The 19,280-nt window shown below is 43.8% G+C and overlaps 1 protein-coding gene across 1 annotated transcript in view; it reads left to right on the top strand.

The window, feature by feature from the left end:
• Positions 1–19,280, top strand: part of LOC140725862 (F-box only protein 41-like) — a 123,436-nt gene that overhangs the window by 33,238 nt on the left and 70,918 nt on the right. The window contains exon 2 of the mRNA XM_073041807.1: positions 7,120–8,074. Within this exon, the coding sequence (XP_072897908.1) occupies positions 7,359–8,074 (716 nt within the window). The 5' untranslated portion in view covers positions 7,120–7,358. The remainder of the gene's footprint in view (positions 1–7,119; positions 8,075–19,280) is intronic.

Raw genomic sequence — 19,280 nt, 5'->3', positions numbered from 1 at the left:
ATGTCCTATTATAACTGACAGTATGATAATTGTCCACAGTAACTACAACTCCACCAACGTTTGTGTTATCTGCAAACTTACAAACCCACTCTTCAATTTACCTCGTGAAAGTAATTTATCAAAATCACTAAGTGTAGGGTTCCCAAAACAGATCCCTTCAGAACACCACTGATCACCGACTTCCAGGCAGAATAATTCCATCTACAACCACCCTCAGCCTTCTATAGGAGGCCATTTCTTTAGGTCCACAACCAAGTTTCCCTGAATCCATGCCTTCTGACTTCCTGAATGAGCCTACCCTGGGGAGTCTTATCAAACAGTTTCATAAAATCCATAGACACTACATCTACTGCTCTGCCATCATTTGTTTTTTTACACCCTTGTGGAATGCCTTGGTGTTTCATTATTATACTTGGTCACATCCTCAGCATGCAATCAGACTCATGAGACAAGGCCTGTTCCTCAGAAAGACATGCTATTCCCATTTAGAAAATAGATACCTTCATTCTTCCTATAAATGTGCATAACTCCACATTTCCAGATGCTGTATTCCATTTACCATTTCATATCCCACTCTCACAGCCTCTCTAAGGCCTTTTGCAGATTCTCTGCCTCTGTGACACTAACCGCTCCTCCCCCTATTTATAAAACCATAAGATATAGGAACAGAAGTAGGTCATTCGGCCCATTGAGTCTGCTCCACTATTCAATCATGGGCTGATCCACTTCTTTCAATCATCTCTACTCCCCTGCCTTCACCCCATACCCTTTGATGCCCTGGCTAATCAAGAACCTATCTATCTCTGCCTTAAATACATCCAATGACTTGGCCTCCACAGCCACTCGTGGCATCAAATTCCACAATTTACCACCCTCTGACTAAAGTAATTTCTCCGCATCGCAGTCCTAAAAGGATGTCCTTCAATCCTGAAGTCGTGCCCTTTTGTCCTAGAATCCCCTACCATGGGAAATAACTTTGCCATATCTAATCTGTTAAGGGCTTTTAACATTCGGAATGTTTCTATGAGATCCCCTCTTATTCTCCTGAACTCCAGGGAATACAGCCTAACAGCTGCCAGACATACGTCAGACTGTAATCCTTTCATTGCTGGAATCATTCTCATGCATTGTCTCTGAACCCTCTCCAATGTCAGTATATCCTTTCTAAAATAAGGAGCCCAAAACTGTACACAGTACTCCAAGTGTGGTCTCAGAAGTGCCTTATAGAGCCTTAACATCAGATTTCTGCTCTTATATTCTAAGTCTCTAGAAATCAATGCCAACATTGCATTCGCCCTCTTCACAACTGACTCAACTTGGAGGTTAACCTTTAGGGTATCTTGGACAAGGACCCTCAAGTCCCTTTACATCTCCATATTTTGAATTCTCTCCCCAGCTAAATAATAGTCTGCCCGTTTATTTCTTCCACCAAAGTGCATGACCATACACTTTCCAAAATTGTATTTCATTTGCCACTTCTTTGCCCATTTCCCTAAACTATCTAAGTCTCTCTGCAGGCTCTCTGTTTCCTCAAAACTACCCGCTCCTCCACCTATCTTTGTATCATCGGTGAAAATTAGCCACAAATCCATTAATCCGGTAGTCCAAATCATTGACATACATTGTAAAAAGCAGTGGTCCCAACACCGATCCCTGTGGAACTCCACTGGTAACCAGCAGCCAGCCAGAATAGGATCCCTTTATTCCCACTCTCTGTTTTCTGCCAGTCCTCCACCCATGCTAGTAACTTCCCTGTAATTCCATGGGCTCTTATCTTGCTAAGCAGCCTCATGTGTGGCACCTTGTCAAAGGCCTCCTGAAAATCCAAGTACACCACATCTACTACATCTCCTTTGTCTACCCTGCTTGTAATTTCCTCAAAAAATTGCAGTAGGCTAGTTAGGCAGGATTTTCCTTTCGGGAAACCATGCTGGCTTTGGCCTGTCTTGTCATGTGTCTCCAGGTATTCCGTAATCTCATCCCTAACAATTGATTCCAACAACTTCCCAACCACTGATGTCAGGCTAACAGGTCTATAGTTTCCTTTCTGCTGCCTCCCACCCTTCTTAAATAGCAGAGTGACATTTGCAAATATTCAGTCATCTGGTTCAATGCCAGAATCTATCAGTTCTTGAAAGATCATCATTAATGTATCTGCAATCTCTCCAGCTACTTCCTTCAGAAGCCGAGGGTGCATTCCATCAGGTCTAGGAAAATTATCCACCCTCAGACCATTAAGCTTCCTGAGCACTTTCTCAGTTATAATTTTCACTGCACAAACCTCACTTCCCTGATGCTCTTGAATGTCCAGTATATTGCAGACGTTTTCCACTGTGTAGACATGCAAAAGACGCATTCAGTTCCTCTGCCAACTCAGCATCTCTCATTGAAGATCTTCAGCGTCATTTGTATTTGTCCTATATCTACCCTCAACTCTCTTTTACCCTTGTATACTTACAGAAGTTTTTAGTATCTCCTTTGACATTAGTTGTCAGGTTGCTTTCATAATTCACGTTTTCCTTCCTAATGACTTTATTAGTTTCCTTCTGCAGGATTTTAAAAGCTTCCCAATTTTCTATCTTCCCACTAGCTCTGGCTTCTTTGTATGCCCTCTCTTTTGCTTTTACTTTGGCTCTGACTTGTCAGCCACGTAGCATCCTTCCCTTTGAAATTCTTCTCTCATTTGGAATATATCTGTCTTGCACTTCCCTCATTTTTCGCAGAAACTCCAGCCATTGCTGTTCTGCTGTCCTTCCAGCAAATGTCCCTTTTCAGACAATTTCAGCCAGTTCCTTTTCATGCCATTGTAATTTCCTTTATTCCACTGAAATACTGACACAGTGGATTTTAATATTTCCCTCTCAAATTTCAATATGAACTCGATCATATTGTGATCACTGTTCCCTGAGGGTTCCTTAATCTTACGCTCTCTTATCTTCCCCCAGATCATTGCACAACACCCAATCCAGCACAGCTGATCCCCTAGTGGGCTCAACAACAAGCTGTTCTAAAAAACCATCCCTTAGACATTCTACAAATTCTCTCCCTTGAGTTCCAGTACTGACCTGGTTTTCCCAATCCACTTTCATGTTAAAATCCCCAACGATTATCATGACATTGCGTTTCTGACATGCCTTTTCTATCTCCTGCCGTAATTGTAATCCACATCCCGGCTGCTGTTTGGAGCCTGTATACAACTGCCATTAGTCTTGGTATCTTGGTTTCCTAACTGGTAGGAAAAATAGATCTCCTTTTGCATCACCCAAGGATTCACTTGATGCCAGCTATCTGTACCTGATGCATACCTTTTTTTTCCGACCAGAACCTCAATATCTGCTCGGTTTTTGAAAGGAAGGTATTTAAAGCCCTTTTCTTCAGTATTCAGTAAGGAGAAGGATATTGAATTGTGTAAGGTAAGGGAAACAAGTAGGGAAGTTATGGAAATTATGACGATTAAAGAGGAGGAAGTACTGGCGCTTTTAAGGAATATAAAAGTGGATAAATCTCCGGGTCCTGACAGGATATTCCCTAGGATCTTGAGGGAAGTTAGTGTAGAAATAGCAGGTGCTCTGACAGAAATATTTCAAATGTCATTAGAAACAGGGATGGTGCTGGAGGATTGGCGTATTGCTCATGTGGTTCCATTGTTTAAAAAGGGTTCTAAGAGTAAACCTAGCAATTATAGGCCTATAAGTTTGATGTCAATGGTGGGTAAATAAATGGAAAGTATTCTTAGATATGGTATATATAATTATCTGGATAGACAGGGTCTGATTAGGAATAGTCAACATGGATTTGTGCACGGAAGGTCATGTTTGACAAATCTTATTGAAGGTCAGTTAGAAAGGTTCAATCGTTAGGTATTAATATTGAAGTAGTAAAATGGATTCAACTGTGGCTAGATGGGAGATGCCAGAGAGTAGTGGTGGATAACTGTTGGTCAGGTTGGAGGCCAGTGACTAGTGGTGTGCCTCAGGGATCTGTACTGGGTCCAATGTTGTTTGTCATATACATTAATGATCTGGATGATGGGGTGGTAAATTGGATTAGTAAGTATGCAAATGATACTAAGGGAGGTGGCGTTGTGGATAATGAAGTCGGTTTTCAAAGTTTGCAGAGAGATTTAGGCCAGTTAGAAGAGTGGGCTGAATGATGGCAGATGAAGTTTAATGCTGATAGTTGTGAGGTGCTACATTTTGGAAGGAATAATCCAAATAGGACATACATGGTAAATGATAGGGCATTGAAGAATGCAGTAGAACAGAGTGATCTAGGAATAATGGTGCATAGTTCCCTGAGGGTGGAATCTCATGTGGATAGGGCGGTGAAGAAAGCTTTTGGTATGCCAGCCTTTATAAATCAGAGCATTGAGTATGGGAGTTGGGATGTAATGTTAAAATTGTACAAGGCATTGGTAAGGCCAAATTTGGAGTATTGTGTACAGTTCTGGTCACCGAATTACAGGAAAGATGTCAACAGAATAGAGAGAGTACAGAGGAGATTTACTAGAATGTAACCTGGGTTTCAGCACCCAAGTTACAGGGAAAGGTTGAACAAGTTAGGTCTTTATTCTTTGGAGCATAGAAGGTTGAGGGGGGACTTGATAGAGGTATTTAAAATAATGAGGGGGATAGATCGTGTTGACGTGGATAGGCTTTTTCTATTGAGAGTAGGGGAGATTCAAACAAGAGGAAATGATTTGAGAGTTAGGGGGCAAAAGTTTATGGGTAACACGAGGGGGAATTTCTTTACTCAGAGTGGTAGCTGTGTGGAATGAGCTTCCAGTAGAAGTGGTAGAGGCAGATTCGGTATTGTCATTTAAAGTAAAATTGGTTAGGTATATGGATAGGAAAGGAATGGAGGGTTATGGGCTGAGTGCAGGCCAGTGGGACTAGTTGAGTGTAAGCGTCGATACGGACTAGAAGGGCCGAGATGGCCTGTTTCCGTGTTGTAATTGTTATGTGGTTATATGGTTAAGTTCAGTCTTTATTCTTTGGAGCGTAGAAGGTTGAGGAGGAACTTGATAGAGGTATTTAAAATTATGAGGGTGATAGATAGAGTGGACATGGATAGGCTTTTTCCATTGAGAGTAGGGGAGATTGAAACAAGAGAACGTGAGTTGAGAGTTAGGGGCAAAAGTTCAGGGGTAACACGAGGGGGAATTTCTTTACTCAGAGAGTGGTAGCTGTGTGGAATGAGCTTCCAGTAGAAGTGGTAGAGGCAGGTTTGGTATTGTCATTTAAAGTAAAATTGGATAGGTATATGGACAGGAAAGGAATAGAGGGTTATGGGCTGAGTGCAGCTCGGTGGGACTAGGTGAGTGTAAGCGTTCGGCACCGACTAGAAGAGCCGAGATGGCCTGTTTCCGTGCTGTAATTGTTATATGGTTATATAAAGCTTGCAGAGGGATCTGGACCAGCTGGAAAAATGGGCTGAAAAATGGCAGATGGAGTTTAATATAGACAAGTGTGAGGTATTGCACTTTGGAAGGGAAAACCAAGGTAGAACATACAAGGTAAATGGTAGGGCACTGAGGCGTGCAGTAGAACAGAGGGATCTAGGAATACAGATACAAAATTCCCTAAAAGTGCCATCACAGGTAGATAGGGTAGTAAAGAGAGCTTTTGGTACATTGGCCTTTATAAATCAAAGTATTGAGTATTAGAGTTGGAATGTTATGGTGAGGTTGTATAAGGCAGGGGTGAGGCCAAATTTGGAGTATTGTGTGCAGTTTTGGTCACCTAATTACAGGAAGAATATTATAAGGTTGAAAGACTGCAGAGAAGGTTTACAAGGATATTGCTGGGACTTGAGAAACTGAGTTACAGAGAAAGGTTGAATTGGTTAGGACTTTATTCCCTGGAGCATAGAAGAAGCGTCAGCACGGACTAGGAGGGCCGAGATGGCCTGCTTCCGTGCTGTCATTGTTATATGGTTATATGATTATAAGAATGAGGGGAGATTTGATAGAGGTATATAAAATTATGATCATTATAGATAGAGTGAATGCAAGCAGGCTTTTTCCACTGAGGCTAGGGGAGAAAAAAACCAGAGGACATGGGTTAAGGGTGAAGGGGGAAAAGTTTTAAAGGGCACATTTGGGGGGCTTCTTCACACAGAGAGTGGTAGGAATGTGGAATGAGCTGCCAGATGAAGTGGTAAATGCAGACTCACTTTTAACATTTAAGAAAAACTTGGACAGGTATATGGATGAGAGGTGTATGGAGGGATATGGGCCAGGTGCAGGTCAGTGGGACTAGGCAGAAAAATGGTTTGGCATAGCCAAGAAGGGCCAAAAGGCCTGTTTCTGTGCTGTAATGTTCTGTGGTTCTATTTCATTATTTTCTATGAGGAGAGACTAAATAGTCTGCGTTTAGGATTGCGGAGGATAGATCATTGCAAGTATCTTAAGAGGAAATGGATACATTTTTTGAAGACCAAAGAGTATTGAGATCTTTAAAGAACTGACACAGAACAGAATAGTAGATCATGTCAAATGTTCAATGTATATTCTCATTGAAATCATTAATACGTATGAAAGACAACAGAGGAAACAAGACTGATCCAGACAGATTAGTGATATATTTTTATCTTTTCTGCACAATATTTGAATGCTAATTGCCTGGGCTTCAACGCAGGCTTATCTGGTTGATGATGGGTTAGAAATTCTCCATTAAGATGCATATCTATGTTATTGGGAAGTTTTGATAAAACACAAATAAAAACTGTGAAAAGGATGTTTGATTCCCTATTATTTTGAAGTAATTTTTTAATTTCTTCTGCTACATCAAGCTGTGTCTTTTCCCCTTGAAGTAAGACAGGTAGAAAGCTTGGTGCCGCACATCTTATTCTGAGAGTAGGGCTGTATTTCAGTATTTTTATGGAGGCAGAAATGACAATTCCATTCTCTTCATCATTCATCATTTCAAACACAAACCTCTGGACAGGTGAAAGTAATAAACTTGATGTTAACTTTGTCTTTAAGATGGTATACTCTTAAAAATAAATTGCAGAGTTGTCCTGATCTCTCATATCTCTTCCCCTCCCCTATTCTTCCCCCCCCCCCATTCTCCCCCCCCCCCCCCCCCATCACTTCCTTCCTGCTATTTCTGTCAGCAGGTCCTGCACCTACTGATGATTTTAAGTCTGGAAAGTTAAAATGAAAATTCAAATGAAGGAACTGGTAAATTGATTTGGAAGAAAATTGTAATGTCTGTATTATGATGCTACTTTATCTTCAGTCTGTACTGCCTTTATGGTTTTATGATGAAGATGTATGAGAACATTCGTGCACTATGAGAAGTGATTCTCTTTTTGAGCAGTGCAATACAGGTCAATGTTGTGGGACTGTTTGAGGTATGGCCTCTTTGGATCTACCCTACCGCTGTCCAAGATGTGGGGAACACAAGCGTTTTAGGAATCTTTCTTCATTGCGAGCTCATCTGGAATACAATCATACATATGAGACACTTTACGTCCTTTCAAAGTCTAATAGCATCTGTGATGCTGGTATTTTATCTTCAGGAGGTGACAAATCAATTCTGATACCAACTTCCTGTAAAGAAATCTTTGAAAGCACCTCATTTAGGAGCAAAGAACAGAGATATTTATATGATTTAGAGTGCGGGGAGGAATTATCCCATGGTTCCACCTGTTATTTGCCTGAAGTCGAAGGTCCAGTAAACGAAATATTCATGAGAAAGGCAGTGACTCCTTCCACTCCCCCTGCAGCTCTAGCTGCAGCTGCAGTAGATGCTGTTTATGAGGAGGGGCTGGCTCGGTTAAAGATCCAAGCTTTCGAGAAACTAGACTTGAATGAGCGCTTAGAAAAGCTGTCGGAGGAGGTGGAGCAGAAGATCACAGCCCGAGTGGATAAGCTTCAGATAGAACTTGAAAAGAAAAGCTCAGAACTGGAAAAAGCCAAGCAAGAAAGCATACGGTTGAGCCAAGAAAAGCAAAATCTTGAAGAGAAGGCTACTGAACTATCACGGCAAGTTGATGTGAGTGTAGAAATGCTGGCTACATTGAAGCAAGATTTGGTGCAGAAGGACCAGGAGCTAGCCAGGAAACAGCAGTAAGTATGTTTCTGTAGTCAGCAAGATATAAAGGTGAATATGGTTTTGTAAATAAGTAGAGTTGGTTTCGTTCTATGTCGGCATGTGTTTATGACCATTATCTATGCTATTCAATTAGAAACACTTACCTCTGTCCCTCAAGTAATTATTTTTCCTTAAGGTGCTTATCCAGTTCTCATTGAAAGATAATTGTGACAGTGTCCCTTCAGGCAGCACATGACAGGTTACAACTTGATGTGTTACCTTGAATGGTCCTATTGCCATTCATCTTCTATCTGTGTCTTATCATGACTGAGCCTGACTTCTGATGACTGAGCCTGACCCTGGGAGGAACGCTTACTAATGCTATTGCGGGGGGAGGGGGGTTTAAACTAGATTTGAAGGGGGGTGGGAACCGAAGTGAAGAAGTAGAGGATGAGGCGGATGGTGCACAAGTAGAGACATCTTGCAGGAAGTTTATGAGGAAGGATAAGCAGATGATAGAGCACAGAAGCACTCGGCCAGATGGTTTGAGATGTGTCTATTTTAATGCAAGGAGTATCATAAACAAGGCAGATGAACTTAAAGCTTGGACCAATACGTGGAACTCTGATGTTATGGCCATTTCAGACACTTGGATGTCTCAGGAGCAGGAATGGCTAAGTGTACCAGGTTTTAGAGATATAAACCATATAACAATTACAACACGGAAACAGGCCATCTTGGCCCTTCTAGTCCGTGCCGAACGCTTACTCTCACCTAGTCCCACTGACCCGCTCTCAGCCCATAATCCTCCATTCCTTTCCTGTCCATATACCTATCCAATTTTACTTTAAATGACAATGCCGAACCTGCCTCTACCACTTCTACTGGAAGCTCGTTCGACACAGCTACCACTCTCTGAGTAAAGAAATTCCCCCTCGTGTTACCCTTAAACTTTTGCCCCCAACTCTCAACTCATGTCCTCTTGTTTGAATCTCCCATACTCTCAATGGAAAAAGCCTATCCATATCAACTATATCTATCCCCCTCATAATTTTAAATACCTCTATCAAGACCCCCTTCAACCTTCTATGTTCCAAAGAATAAAGACCTAACTTGTTCAACCGTTCTCTGTAACTTAGGTGCTGAAACCCAGTTAACATTTGAGTAAATCTTCTCTGTACTCGCTCTGATGCTAATGCTGATTAACTTATTATTATTTAATTATTTATGGTTTTATATTGCTATATTTCTTCACTGTTCTTGGTTGGTGCGGCTGTAACAAAACCGAATTTCCCTCGGGATCAATAAAGTATGTCTGTCTGTCTGTCTATTTTGTTGACATCTTTCCTATAATTTGGTGACCAGAACTGTACACAATACTCCAAATTTGGCCTTACCAATGCCTTGTACAATTTTAACATTACATCCCAACTCCTATACTCAGTGCTCTGATTTATAAAGGCCAACATACCAAAAGCTTTCTTCACCACCCTATCCACATGAGATTCCACCTTCAGGGAACTATGCACCATTATTCCTAGATCACTCTGTTCTACTGCATTCTTCAATGCCCTACCATTTACCATGCATGTCCTATTTGAATTATTCCTACCAAAATGTAGCACCTCACACTTATCAGCATTAAACTCCATCTGCCATCGTTCAGCCCACTCTTCTAACTGGCCTAAATCTCTCTGCAAGCTTAGAAAACCTACTTTATTATCCACAACGCCACCCATCTTAGTATCATCTGCATACTTACTAATCCAATTTACCACCCCATTATCCAGATCATTAATGTATATGACAAACAACATTGGACCCAGTACAGATCCCTGAGGCACACCACTAGTCACTGGCCTCCAACCTGACAAACATTTATCCACCACTACTCTCTGGCATCTCCCATCTAGCCACTGTTGAATACATTTTACTAATTCAATATTAATACCCAACGATTGAACCTTCCTAACTAACCTTCCGTGTGGAACCTTGTCAAAGGCCTTACTGAAGTCCATATAGACAACATCCACTGCTTTAGTCTCGTCAACTTTCCTCGTAATCTCTTCAAAAAATTCAATAAGATTTATCAAACATGACCTTCCACGCACAAATCCATGTTGACTGTTCCTAATCAGACCCTGTCTATCCAAATAATTATATATACCATCTCTAAGAATACTTTCCATTAATTTACCCACCACTGACATCAAACTGACAGGCCTATAATTGCTAGGTTTACTCTTAGAACCCTTTTTAAACAATGGAACCACATGAGCAATATGCCAATCCTCCGGTACCATCCCTGTTTCTAATGACATTTGAAATATTTCTGCCAGAGCCCCTGCTATTTCTACACTAACCTCCTTCAAGGTCCTAGGGAGTATCCTGTCAGGACCCGGAGATTTATCCATTTTTATATTCCTTAAAAGTGCCAGTACTTCCTCCTTTTTAAATATCATAGTTTCCATAACTTCCCTACTTGTTTCCCTTACCTTAAACAATTCAATATTCTTCTCCTTAGTGAATACCGAAGAAAAGAAATTGTTCGAAATCTCCCCTATCTCTTTCGGCTCCACACATAGCAGTCCACTCTGATTCTCTAAAGGACCAATTTTATCCGTCACTATCCTTTTGCTATTAATATAACTGTAGAAACCCTTCGAATTTATGTTCACCTTACTTGCCAAAGCAACCTCGTATCTTCTTTTAGCTTTTCTAATTTCTTTCTTAAGATTCTTCCTAAATTCTTTATATTCCTCGAGCACCTCATTTACTCCATGCTGCCTATATTTATTGTAGATATCTCTCTTTTTCCTAACCAAGTTTCCAATATCCCTTGAAAACCATGGATCTCTCAAAGTTTTAACGTTTCCTTTCAACCTAACGTGAACAAAAAGATTCTGTACCCTCAAAATTTTATCTTTAAATGACTGCCATTTCTCTATTACATCCTTCCCATAAAACAAATTGTCCCAATCCACTCCTTCTATATCCTTTTGCATCTCCTCAAAGTTAGCCTTTCTCCAATCAAAAATCTCATCCCTGGGTCAGTCCTATCCTTCTCCATAAATATATTGAAACTAATGGCATTGTGATCACTGAACCCCAATACATACGTCTGTCACCTGACCTACTTCATTCCCTAACAGAAGATCCAACACTGCCCCTTCTCTAGTTGGTACCTCTATGTATTGCTGCAAAAAACTATCCTGCACACATTTTACAAACTCCAAACCATCCATCCCTTTTACAGTATGGGCTTCCCAGTCTATGTGTGGAAATTTAAAATCTCCCACAATCACAACCCTGTTTCAAAAAGGACAGGGAGGGAGGCAAAAGAGGTGGGGGCAATGACACTGCTAATCAGGGATAGTATATTGGCTGCAGAAAAAAAGCAAGTCATGGAGGAATTGTCCACTGTGGGTGGAATGTGTCAATGTGAGTCAATGTGGGTGGAAGTCAGATACAGGAAGGGGGCAATAACTCTACTTGGAGTCATTTTCTAGAGTCCCCCCCCCCCCCCAATAGTAACAGAGGCATTGAGGAGCAGTTAAGGAGTCAGATTCTGGAATGGTGCAATAATAATAGGGTTGTGATTCTAAGAATAGCTTACAAAAGGTTCAGAGAGCTAGGTAATGTTAGAGATCTAGAGGATTATAAGAGTAACAGGAAGGAGCTTAGGAAGGAAATTAGGAGAGCCAGAAAGGGCCATGAGAAGACCTTGCCGGGCAGGATTAAGGAAAGCCCCAAGGCATTCTACAAGTATGTGAAGAGCAGGAGGATAAGATGTGAAAGGACCTATGAAGTGTGGCAGTAGGAAAGTGTGTTTGGAACTGGAGGAAATAGCAGAGGTACTTAATGAATACTTCAGTATTCACTATGGAAAACGATCTTGGTGATAGTAGTGATGACTTGAAGCAGACTGAAAAGCTTGAGCATGTAGATATTAAGAAAAAGGATGTGCTGGAGCTTTTGGAAAGCATCAAGTTGGATAAGTCGCCGGGACCGGATGAAATGTACCCCAGGCTACTATGGGAAACAAGGGAGGAGATGGCTGAACCTCTGACGATGATGTTTACCTCATCAATGGGGACGGGAGAGGTTCCGGAGGATTAGAGCGTTGCGAATGTTGTTCCTGTTTTCAAGAAAGGGAGTAGAGATATAGCTCAGGAAATTATAGACCAGTGAGTCTTACCTCATTGGTTAGTAAGTTGATGGAGAAGATCCTGGGAAGGTACTTGGAAAAAGCCTCTGCGTATCCACATGATCAGTGTCTCTCATCATCTTATATACCTCTATTTGGTCACCTCTTATCCTCCTTCGCTCCAAGGAGAAAAGGCCGAGTTCACTCAACCTATTCTCATAAGGCATGCTCCCCAATACAGGCAACATCCTTGTAAATCTCCTCTGCACCCTTTCTATGGTTTCCACATCCTTCCTGTAGTGAAGTGACCAAAACTGAGCACAGTACTCCAAGTGGGGTCTGACCAGGGTCCTATATAGCTGCAACATTACCTCTTGGCTCCTAAATTCAATTCCACGATTGATGAAGGCCAATACACCGTTTGCCTTCTTAACCACAGAGGCAACCTGCACAGCTGCTTTGAGTGTCCTATGGACTCAGACCCCAGGATCCCTCTGATCCTCCACACTGCCAAGAGTCTTACCATTAATACTATATTCTGCCATCATATTTAACCTACCAAAATGAACCACTTCACACTTATCTGGGTTGAACTCTATCTGCTATTTCTCAGCCCAGTTTTGCATCTTATCAATGTCCCTCTGTAACCTCTGACAGCCCTCCACACTATCCACAACACCTCCAACCTTTGTGTCATCAGCAAACATACTAACCCATCCCTCCACTTCCTCATCCAGGTCATTTATAAAAATCACGAAGAGTAAGGGTCCAGAACAGATATCTGAGGGACACCACTGGTCACCAACCTCCATGCAGAATATGACCTGTCTACAACCACTCTTTGCCTTCTGTGGTCAAGCCAGTTCTGGATCCACAAAGTAATGTCCCCTTGGATCCCATGCCTCCTTACTTTCTCAATATACCTTGCATGGGGTACCTTATCAAATGCCTTGCTGAAATCCATATACACTACATCTACTTCTCTTCCTTCATCAATGTGTTTAATCACATCTGCAAAATATTCAATCAGGCTCGTAAGGCACGACCTGCCCTTGACAAAGCCATGGTAACTATTCCTAATCATGTTATACCTCTCCAAATGGTCATAAATCCTGCCTCTCAGGATCTTTTCCATCAACTTACCAACCACTGAAGTAGGGCTCACAGGTCTATAATTTCCTGGGCTATCTCTACTGCCTTTCTTGAGTAAGGGAACAACATCCGTAACCCTCCAATTCTCCAGAACCTCTCCCGTCCCCATTGATGATGCAAAGATCATCGCCAGAGGCTCAGCAATCTCCTCCCTCGCCTCCTACAGTAGCCTGGGGTACAGCTCATCCGGTCCCAAAAGCTCCAACACATCCTCTTTCTTAACACCTACATGCTCAAGCTTTTCAGTCTGCTGCAAGTCATCACTACTATCACCAAGATTCTTTTCCATAGTGAATACTGAAGTAAAGTATTCATTAAGTACCTCCGCTACTTCCTCTGGTTCCACTTTTCCACTATCTCACTTGATAGGTCCTATTCTTTCACATCTTACCCTTCACATCTCTTCACATACTTGTAGAATGCCTTGGGGTTTTCCTTAATCCTGCCCTCCAAGGCCTTCTCATGGCTACTTCTGGCTCTCCCAATTTCCTTCTTAAACTCCTTCCTGTTTGCCTTGAAATCTTCTAGATCTCTAACATTTCCTAGCTCTCTGAACCTTTCGTGGTTGAAAAGGGAAGTGAAAGTCAACATGAAAGTGAAAGAGGACATATAACAGAGCAAGCATTAGTTGGAAGTTAGAGGGTTGGGAAATTTTTAAAAACTAACAGAGGCAACTTAGAAAACAGAATGAGTGGGGAGAAAGGTGAGGTATGAAGGTAAGCTAGGCAATAATATCAGAAATGATACCGTAAGTTTTTTCAGATATAAAAGGAGTGAAAGAGAGGCAAGTGTAGATATTGGACCAATAAAATGATGTGGCCATCAATGAATCATGGCTGAAGAATGGTTGTAGTTGGGAGCTGAATGTCCAGGTTTACACGTTACATTGGAGGGATAGGAAGGTAGGCTGAGAGGGTGGTGTAAAGAATGGCATCAAATCAGTAGAAAGATGTGACATAGGATCAGAAGATGTTGAATCCTTGTGGGTTAAGTTAAGAAACTGCAATGGTAAAAGGATGTTGATAGCATTTATATACCGTAGATTCCGGACTACAGAGCGCACCTGATTTTAAGCCGCTGGCTCTAATTTTAGAAATAAAATCATTTTTTTAAATGTAAAGGCCGCACCGGATTTTAGGCCGCACCGGATTTTCGGCCGCAGGTGTCCCACGTTGTAATATGAGATATTTACACAGAAAGATATTACACGTGAGGATTTTTTTAACTTTTAATTAAATCCATATGGTAACAAAAACAAATACATATTGCAAATGCTTTTTTTCGAACCGTGCCCGTACGCGGCTACTTTTAAATATACGTTGCGTATACTTCTTTACTGAACAACATTCCAATATCTCCTAACGACTGGTAAAAAATATATATACTGCAGCCTACCAGGAAAAGTTATTGATACCTTTAACTTAAAAGCAGAGTTCGCTCAGATCCAAAGCCGCTCGCGTAATGCGCTCCCCCTCCTTTCCGTTTCATCGCAAACGGCATTTAAAAGCAGAGTTCGCTCAGATCCAAAGCCGCTCGCGTAATGCGCTCCCCCCTCCTTTCCGTTTCATCGCAAACGGCATTTAAAAGCAGAGTTCGCTCAGATCCAAAGCCGCTCGCGTAATGCGCTCCCCCCTCCTTTCCGTTTCATCGCAAACGGCATTTAAAAGCAGAGTTCGCTCAGATCCAAAGCCGCTCGCATAATGCGCTCCCCCCTCCTTTCCGTTTCATCGCAAACGGCATTTTCCCACAAGACACCGCGAAACCGGGTGTGTCGTCATAGCATCCCGCGATGTAGTACAGAAAACAAATATAGTTTAAACTAAGTAGGGTAGGTAGCACAATGCTTCGAGTGTTTTCCATGTTGATGAGGGTGAGTACAAATGACTGATTTACAATAATTTAATTGTGAAAGTGCGCTTGATTTATCGTACAATTTCATTGGACCTCTGTGAACTACTCATCAATTTTATTGGTCTACTGTTACGAGGCAAAATGTTTACGAGGCGGCATGAAAAAAACCATGCATTAGCCGCTTCGGATTATTGGCCGCAAAGTTCAAAGCTGTTCAAAATGTGGGAAAAAAGTAGCGGCTTAAAATCCGGAATCTACGGTACAGGTTTAACACTTAGCTCAATCAACTCCCATCCGTCTAGGGGAAACTGCTGTCTGCCCACCAAACTGTGTCTCACGTTTGTGCAGATGCTGTGCAATGCACTGAATTTAATCATGCCCTCATGACGCTCAGATAATTTGCCAACCCTTCCTGCAAAGCACAGAGCCCCATCCAAGTGCAGAAAACAGTGACATGGCTCCCCAAAACAGTAGGGATCACACCCTGTTCCCCAGATGCTACTTAGGCCAATCTATCCAGGGCGGGGGTGGGGTCCTAATCCCCTGAGACCTCCGTACCCCCTCTTCTAACTTTTCCGGCTCAGACACTACTGGGGACACTTTGGGGCTACCTGGCGAAACCTCCGCGATCTGCCACTCAAACCGCTCTGCAACTCAGAGCCCTCTGTCTCGTGTTCAGGCCCCACTTCCTCTCCTTTAGAGTCCTGCTGTACTCCTGGCTGCCTACCAATTGCTTCCCTCACCTCACCTGAAGCAGTGGGAGAGGTCCCGGGTTCAAATCTGGGACGAACCCCCAGCAATGTACCAAAGAACCCCCAAAAGCAAAAGACCTGATTTCGGAAGGATTAGTGGGACCCCGATCCAGCATGTCACTACAGATAGAGGGAATCTATGCTAAAGCCATACTCAACACCGGGTCGCAGGCCACGTTATTTTATCATTCATTCTACAACCAGTATTTAAAGCATTTGCCCTTGATCCCATTGTGCGCTGGAGATTTAGGGCATTAGTGCTGGTGATTATCTGTATGATGGGTGTTTGTCAGTGAGACTGGAGTTTTCAGAAGCCAATGCAGGAGTGTCTGAAGTCCTTGAGACGTTACTGCTAGTCTGTCCAGACCCGGTTGAGATGGGTGGTGTTTCAATCCTGGTAGGGACCAACACCCCTCTGGTACGGAGGCTCATGGAGGCCTGTAAGGAGAAGGGGGGTGAGAGCTTTTTGGGGACCCTGGCTGTGCACCCAGTGTTTTGAGCTGCTTTTGAGGAAGTGTGGGGTTGCACTGGGCCGGATACTGAATTTAAACGAGGGACTGTGTGGTGCACCCAGTCGAAGCCTAAGGTAATAAGGCCAGGGAAGTGGTGAGAGTGATGGAAACCCCCAGATTTCCCGGAGTGCTGGCGGTGAGGCCCTTTTGGTGGACACCCCGGAAGACCTCAAGGGGGAGTTGCGATTTCCGGCTGGGGTGCTGGTAGGATGCTTGTGATTGTCAGGAACACTATGAAGAGACAGATCATCTTTAAGAGAGGGATGCCCCTGGTGCATTTGTTCCCGGTGGCGGTTATGTCTCGTGCCCTTGTGAGGCCCACTGGGGAGAAACTACTGGAAAACAGAGGAGAGTTGACCGCTGAGGCCTTTAACTTTGGGGACTCTCCTGTGCTGCCGGAGTGGAAACAGAGGCTGGTGGAGAAGATGTTGAAGCTGGAAGATGTCTTTTCCCTTGGCGAGTTTGACGTGGATTGTTCCAAGAGCACCCGACACACCATCCAGGTGACTGAGGACACCCCGTTTAGAGAGAGGTCACGGCGACTGGCCCCTGCAGACATGGAAGATGTGTGGCAGCACTTGTGCAAGTTGAAGGAAGCTGGAATCATCACTGAATCCCGAAGCCCTTGTGTGTCCCCAGTAGTAGTGGTCCAGAAGAGAAACAGAAAGGTACGCATGTGTGTGGACTATAGGACCCCGAATAGGCGCACCATCCCTGACCAGTATATGGCCCCGAGGGTCAAAGGCGTGCTGGCCTGACTGAGTGGGGCGAAGTGGTTTAGTGTGCTGGAATTGAGGAGTGGATATTACCAGATCCTGATGAGTGAAGCCGATAAGGAGAAGATGGCATTTATATGCCCTCTGGGGTTTTTTCAGTTCAAAAGGATGCCCCAGGGCATATTGAGGGCCCCTGCCACTCTCCAGAGGGTCATGGAGAAGACGGTGGGGGATATGAACTTGCTTGAAGTGTTGGTATATTTGGATGACTTGTTAGTGTTTGGATCCACCTTGGAAGAACACGAAGCAAGGCTACTGAAGGTGCTAAGTCGGCTGAAGGAGGAACGGTTAAAACTCTCCCTGGACAAGTGCCAGTTCTGCAAGATGTCTGTTAGCTATGTTGGACACATAATCTCGCAGATGGAGTAGCTACAGACCCGGCTAAGGTAGAAATGGTGACCACGTGACCGAGGCCCCAGACTGTGAGCGCTCTACACTCATTCTTGGGGTTCTGTGGTTATTATTGGAGATTCGTGAACAGCTACGCCAAAGTGAGTCGCCCCTTGAACCAGCTTCTGCGTGGTTACCCTCCCTTGGGGAAGAAAGGGAAAGGGGAAAGAGTGGTCAGATTTGGAAAATCTGGTTATTTCCCATCCCCCAGCGAAAGGTGAGAGTTCCAAGTTGGCATCTGCCATTACCTCGCTGGCGAGAAAGGTGGAAGGGCCCCTCCAGAAGCTAAGAATTTTCTCTGGGATAACGTCCACCCCCGAAGGAGAAGAGGATTATGAGACATGGGTAGAGCAAACTTCGCAGTTGTTGAGTGAGTGGCAGTGCTCGGATGAGGAAAAGCGACAGAGATTGGTTGAAAGTTTGCGGGGAGAGGCGGCTGGGGTAGTGTGTAGTGTGAGGGTTAACCAGCCTCCAGCCTCTGTTGCTGAGTATCTGGAGGCATTGGAACGCGCTTTTGGGAGCTCCTAGGGGAGTTTCAAAACGTGCATCAGGAGAAAGGTGAGAAGCTCTCCGTGTACTTTTTTCGGCTAGAGAGACGGCTTAGTGGGCTGCGGCGCCGGGGGGGGGGGGGCGGGGGGGGGCGGGGTTCATTTGGGCTGAACAGGTGGATCAGTTGAGGATGGATCAGGTAACTAATGGTGCCCAGGCTGAGGACACGATTGCTTGGAGTCTCTGGCAGTTCTATAAAACATGCCCTCATCCGACGTTCATTCAGCTGATGAAGATGTGCGGAGGATGAGAACGTGTTGAGGCCGTGGGAGGACTCTGTCAGCAGGGTGAAATCCTCAGTGGTAGCCCCTTGTGGTGAAGTGATCAGAGCCAGCTCCACCCGGGAATTGGTGAAGGAAGTGGTGGCAGAGCTGAGAACTGAGAGGTTGCAGAGGTTTAGGGTGGGGGTGGACCTTTCTTATGATAGGACTGGTAGGGAGGGCCCCCCCCACCTCAGGGGACAGACAACGCAAAGGGCTGTGGGTGGCGAGGGGTTCTGTGAGTAGAAGGGCAGCCGATAGCTTGTGCTATAACTGTGGGAAAGAGGGACACTTCCGGCGGGAATGTGAGCGACAGGAAGCCCCTCGGAGAGCGAGTCCCTGGGTATCCAAGCAGGGAGAGGTGTCGAGAAACTTAGAAGAGATCCAGTGAGGGAACAGCCTGGTGTCTCTGGGGGAACACGTTCCCAGCCTGTGAGGTTTAATCGGACCTTGCTAGACATGCTCGCAACACACGCGGCCTTCCTCTTCTCTTCTCGATGAAAGCCCACGCACTAACTCCGGTTCCCACACATACAAGATAGAATAACATGACTTCCATTGGTTAGTTCCCCGTTATCTGTAATTATAACCCAAACATTGCAGCTGCAGAGAAACATTACCTCATCAGTTAACATTACAGAGAAGCCATTTCATTATAACACAACAGAGAAGCCATTTTATTATTAGCGGTTAACATTACTGAGTACCCCCCTACACAGGCCTCCCAACAGTGGCTGGGAGGTGGACCACAGTTTACAAGAAGAAATAGAAAAGATGAATCAAAAGGGCAATGTTATGGTAGTCATGGGAGATTTTAACATGCGGTCGATTGGGGAAAACCAGGTTGGTAAT

The sequence above is a fragment of the Hemitrygon akajei genome, chromosome 4, assembly GCF_048418815.1.
Source record: "Hemitrygon akajei chromosome 4, sHemAka1.3, whole genome shotgun sequence".
Taxonomy (NCBI): domain Eukaryota; kingdom Metazoa; phylum Chordata; class Chondrichthyes; order Myliobatiformes; family Dasyatidae; genus Hemitrygon; species Hemitrygon akajei.
This window is presented reverse-complemented; position numbering and strand designations above follow the sequence as displayed.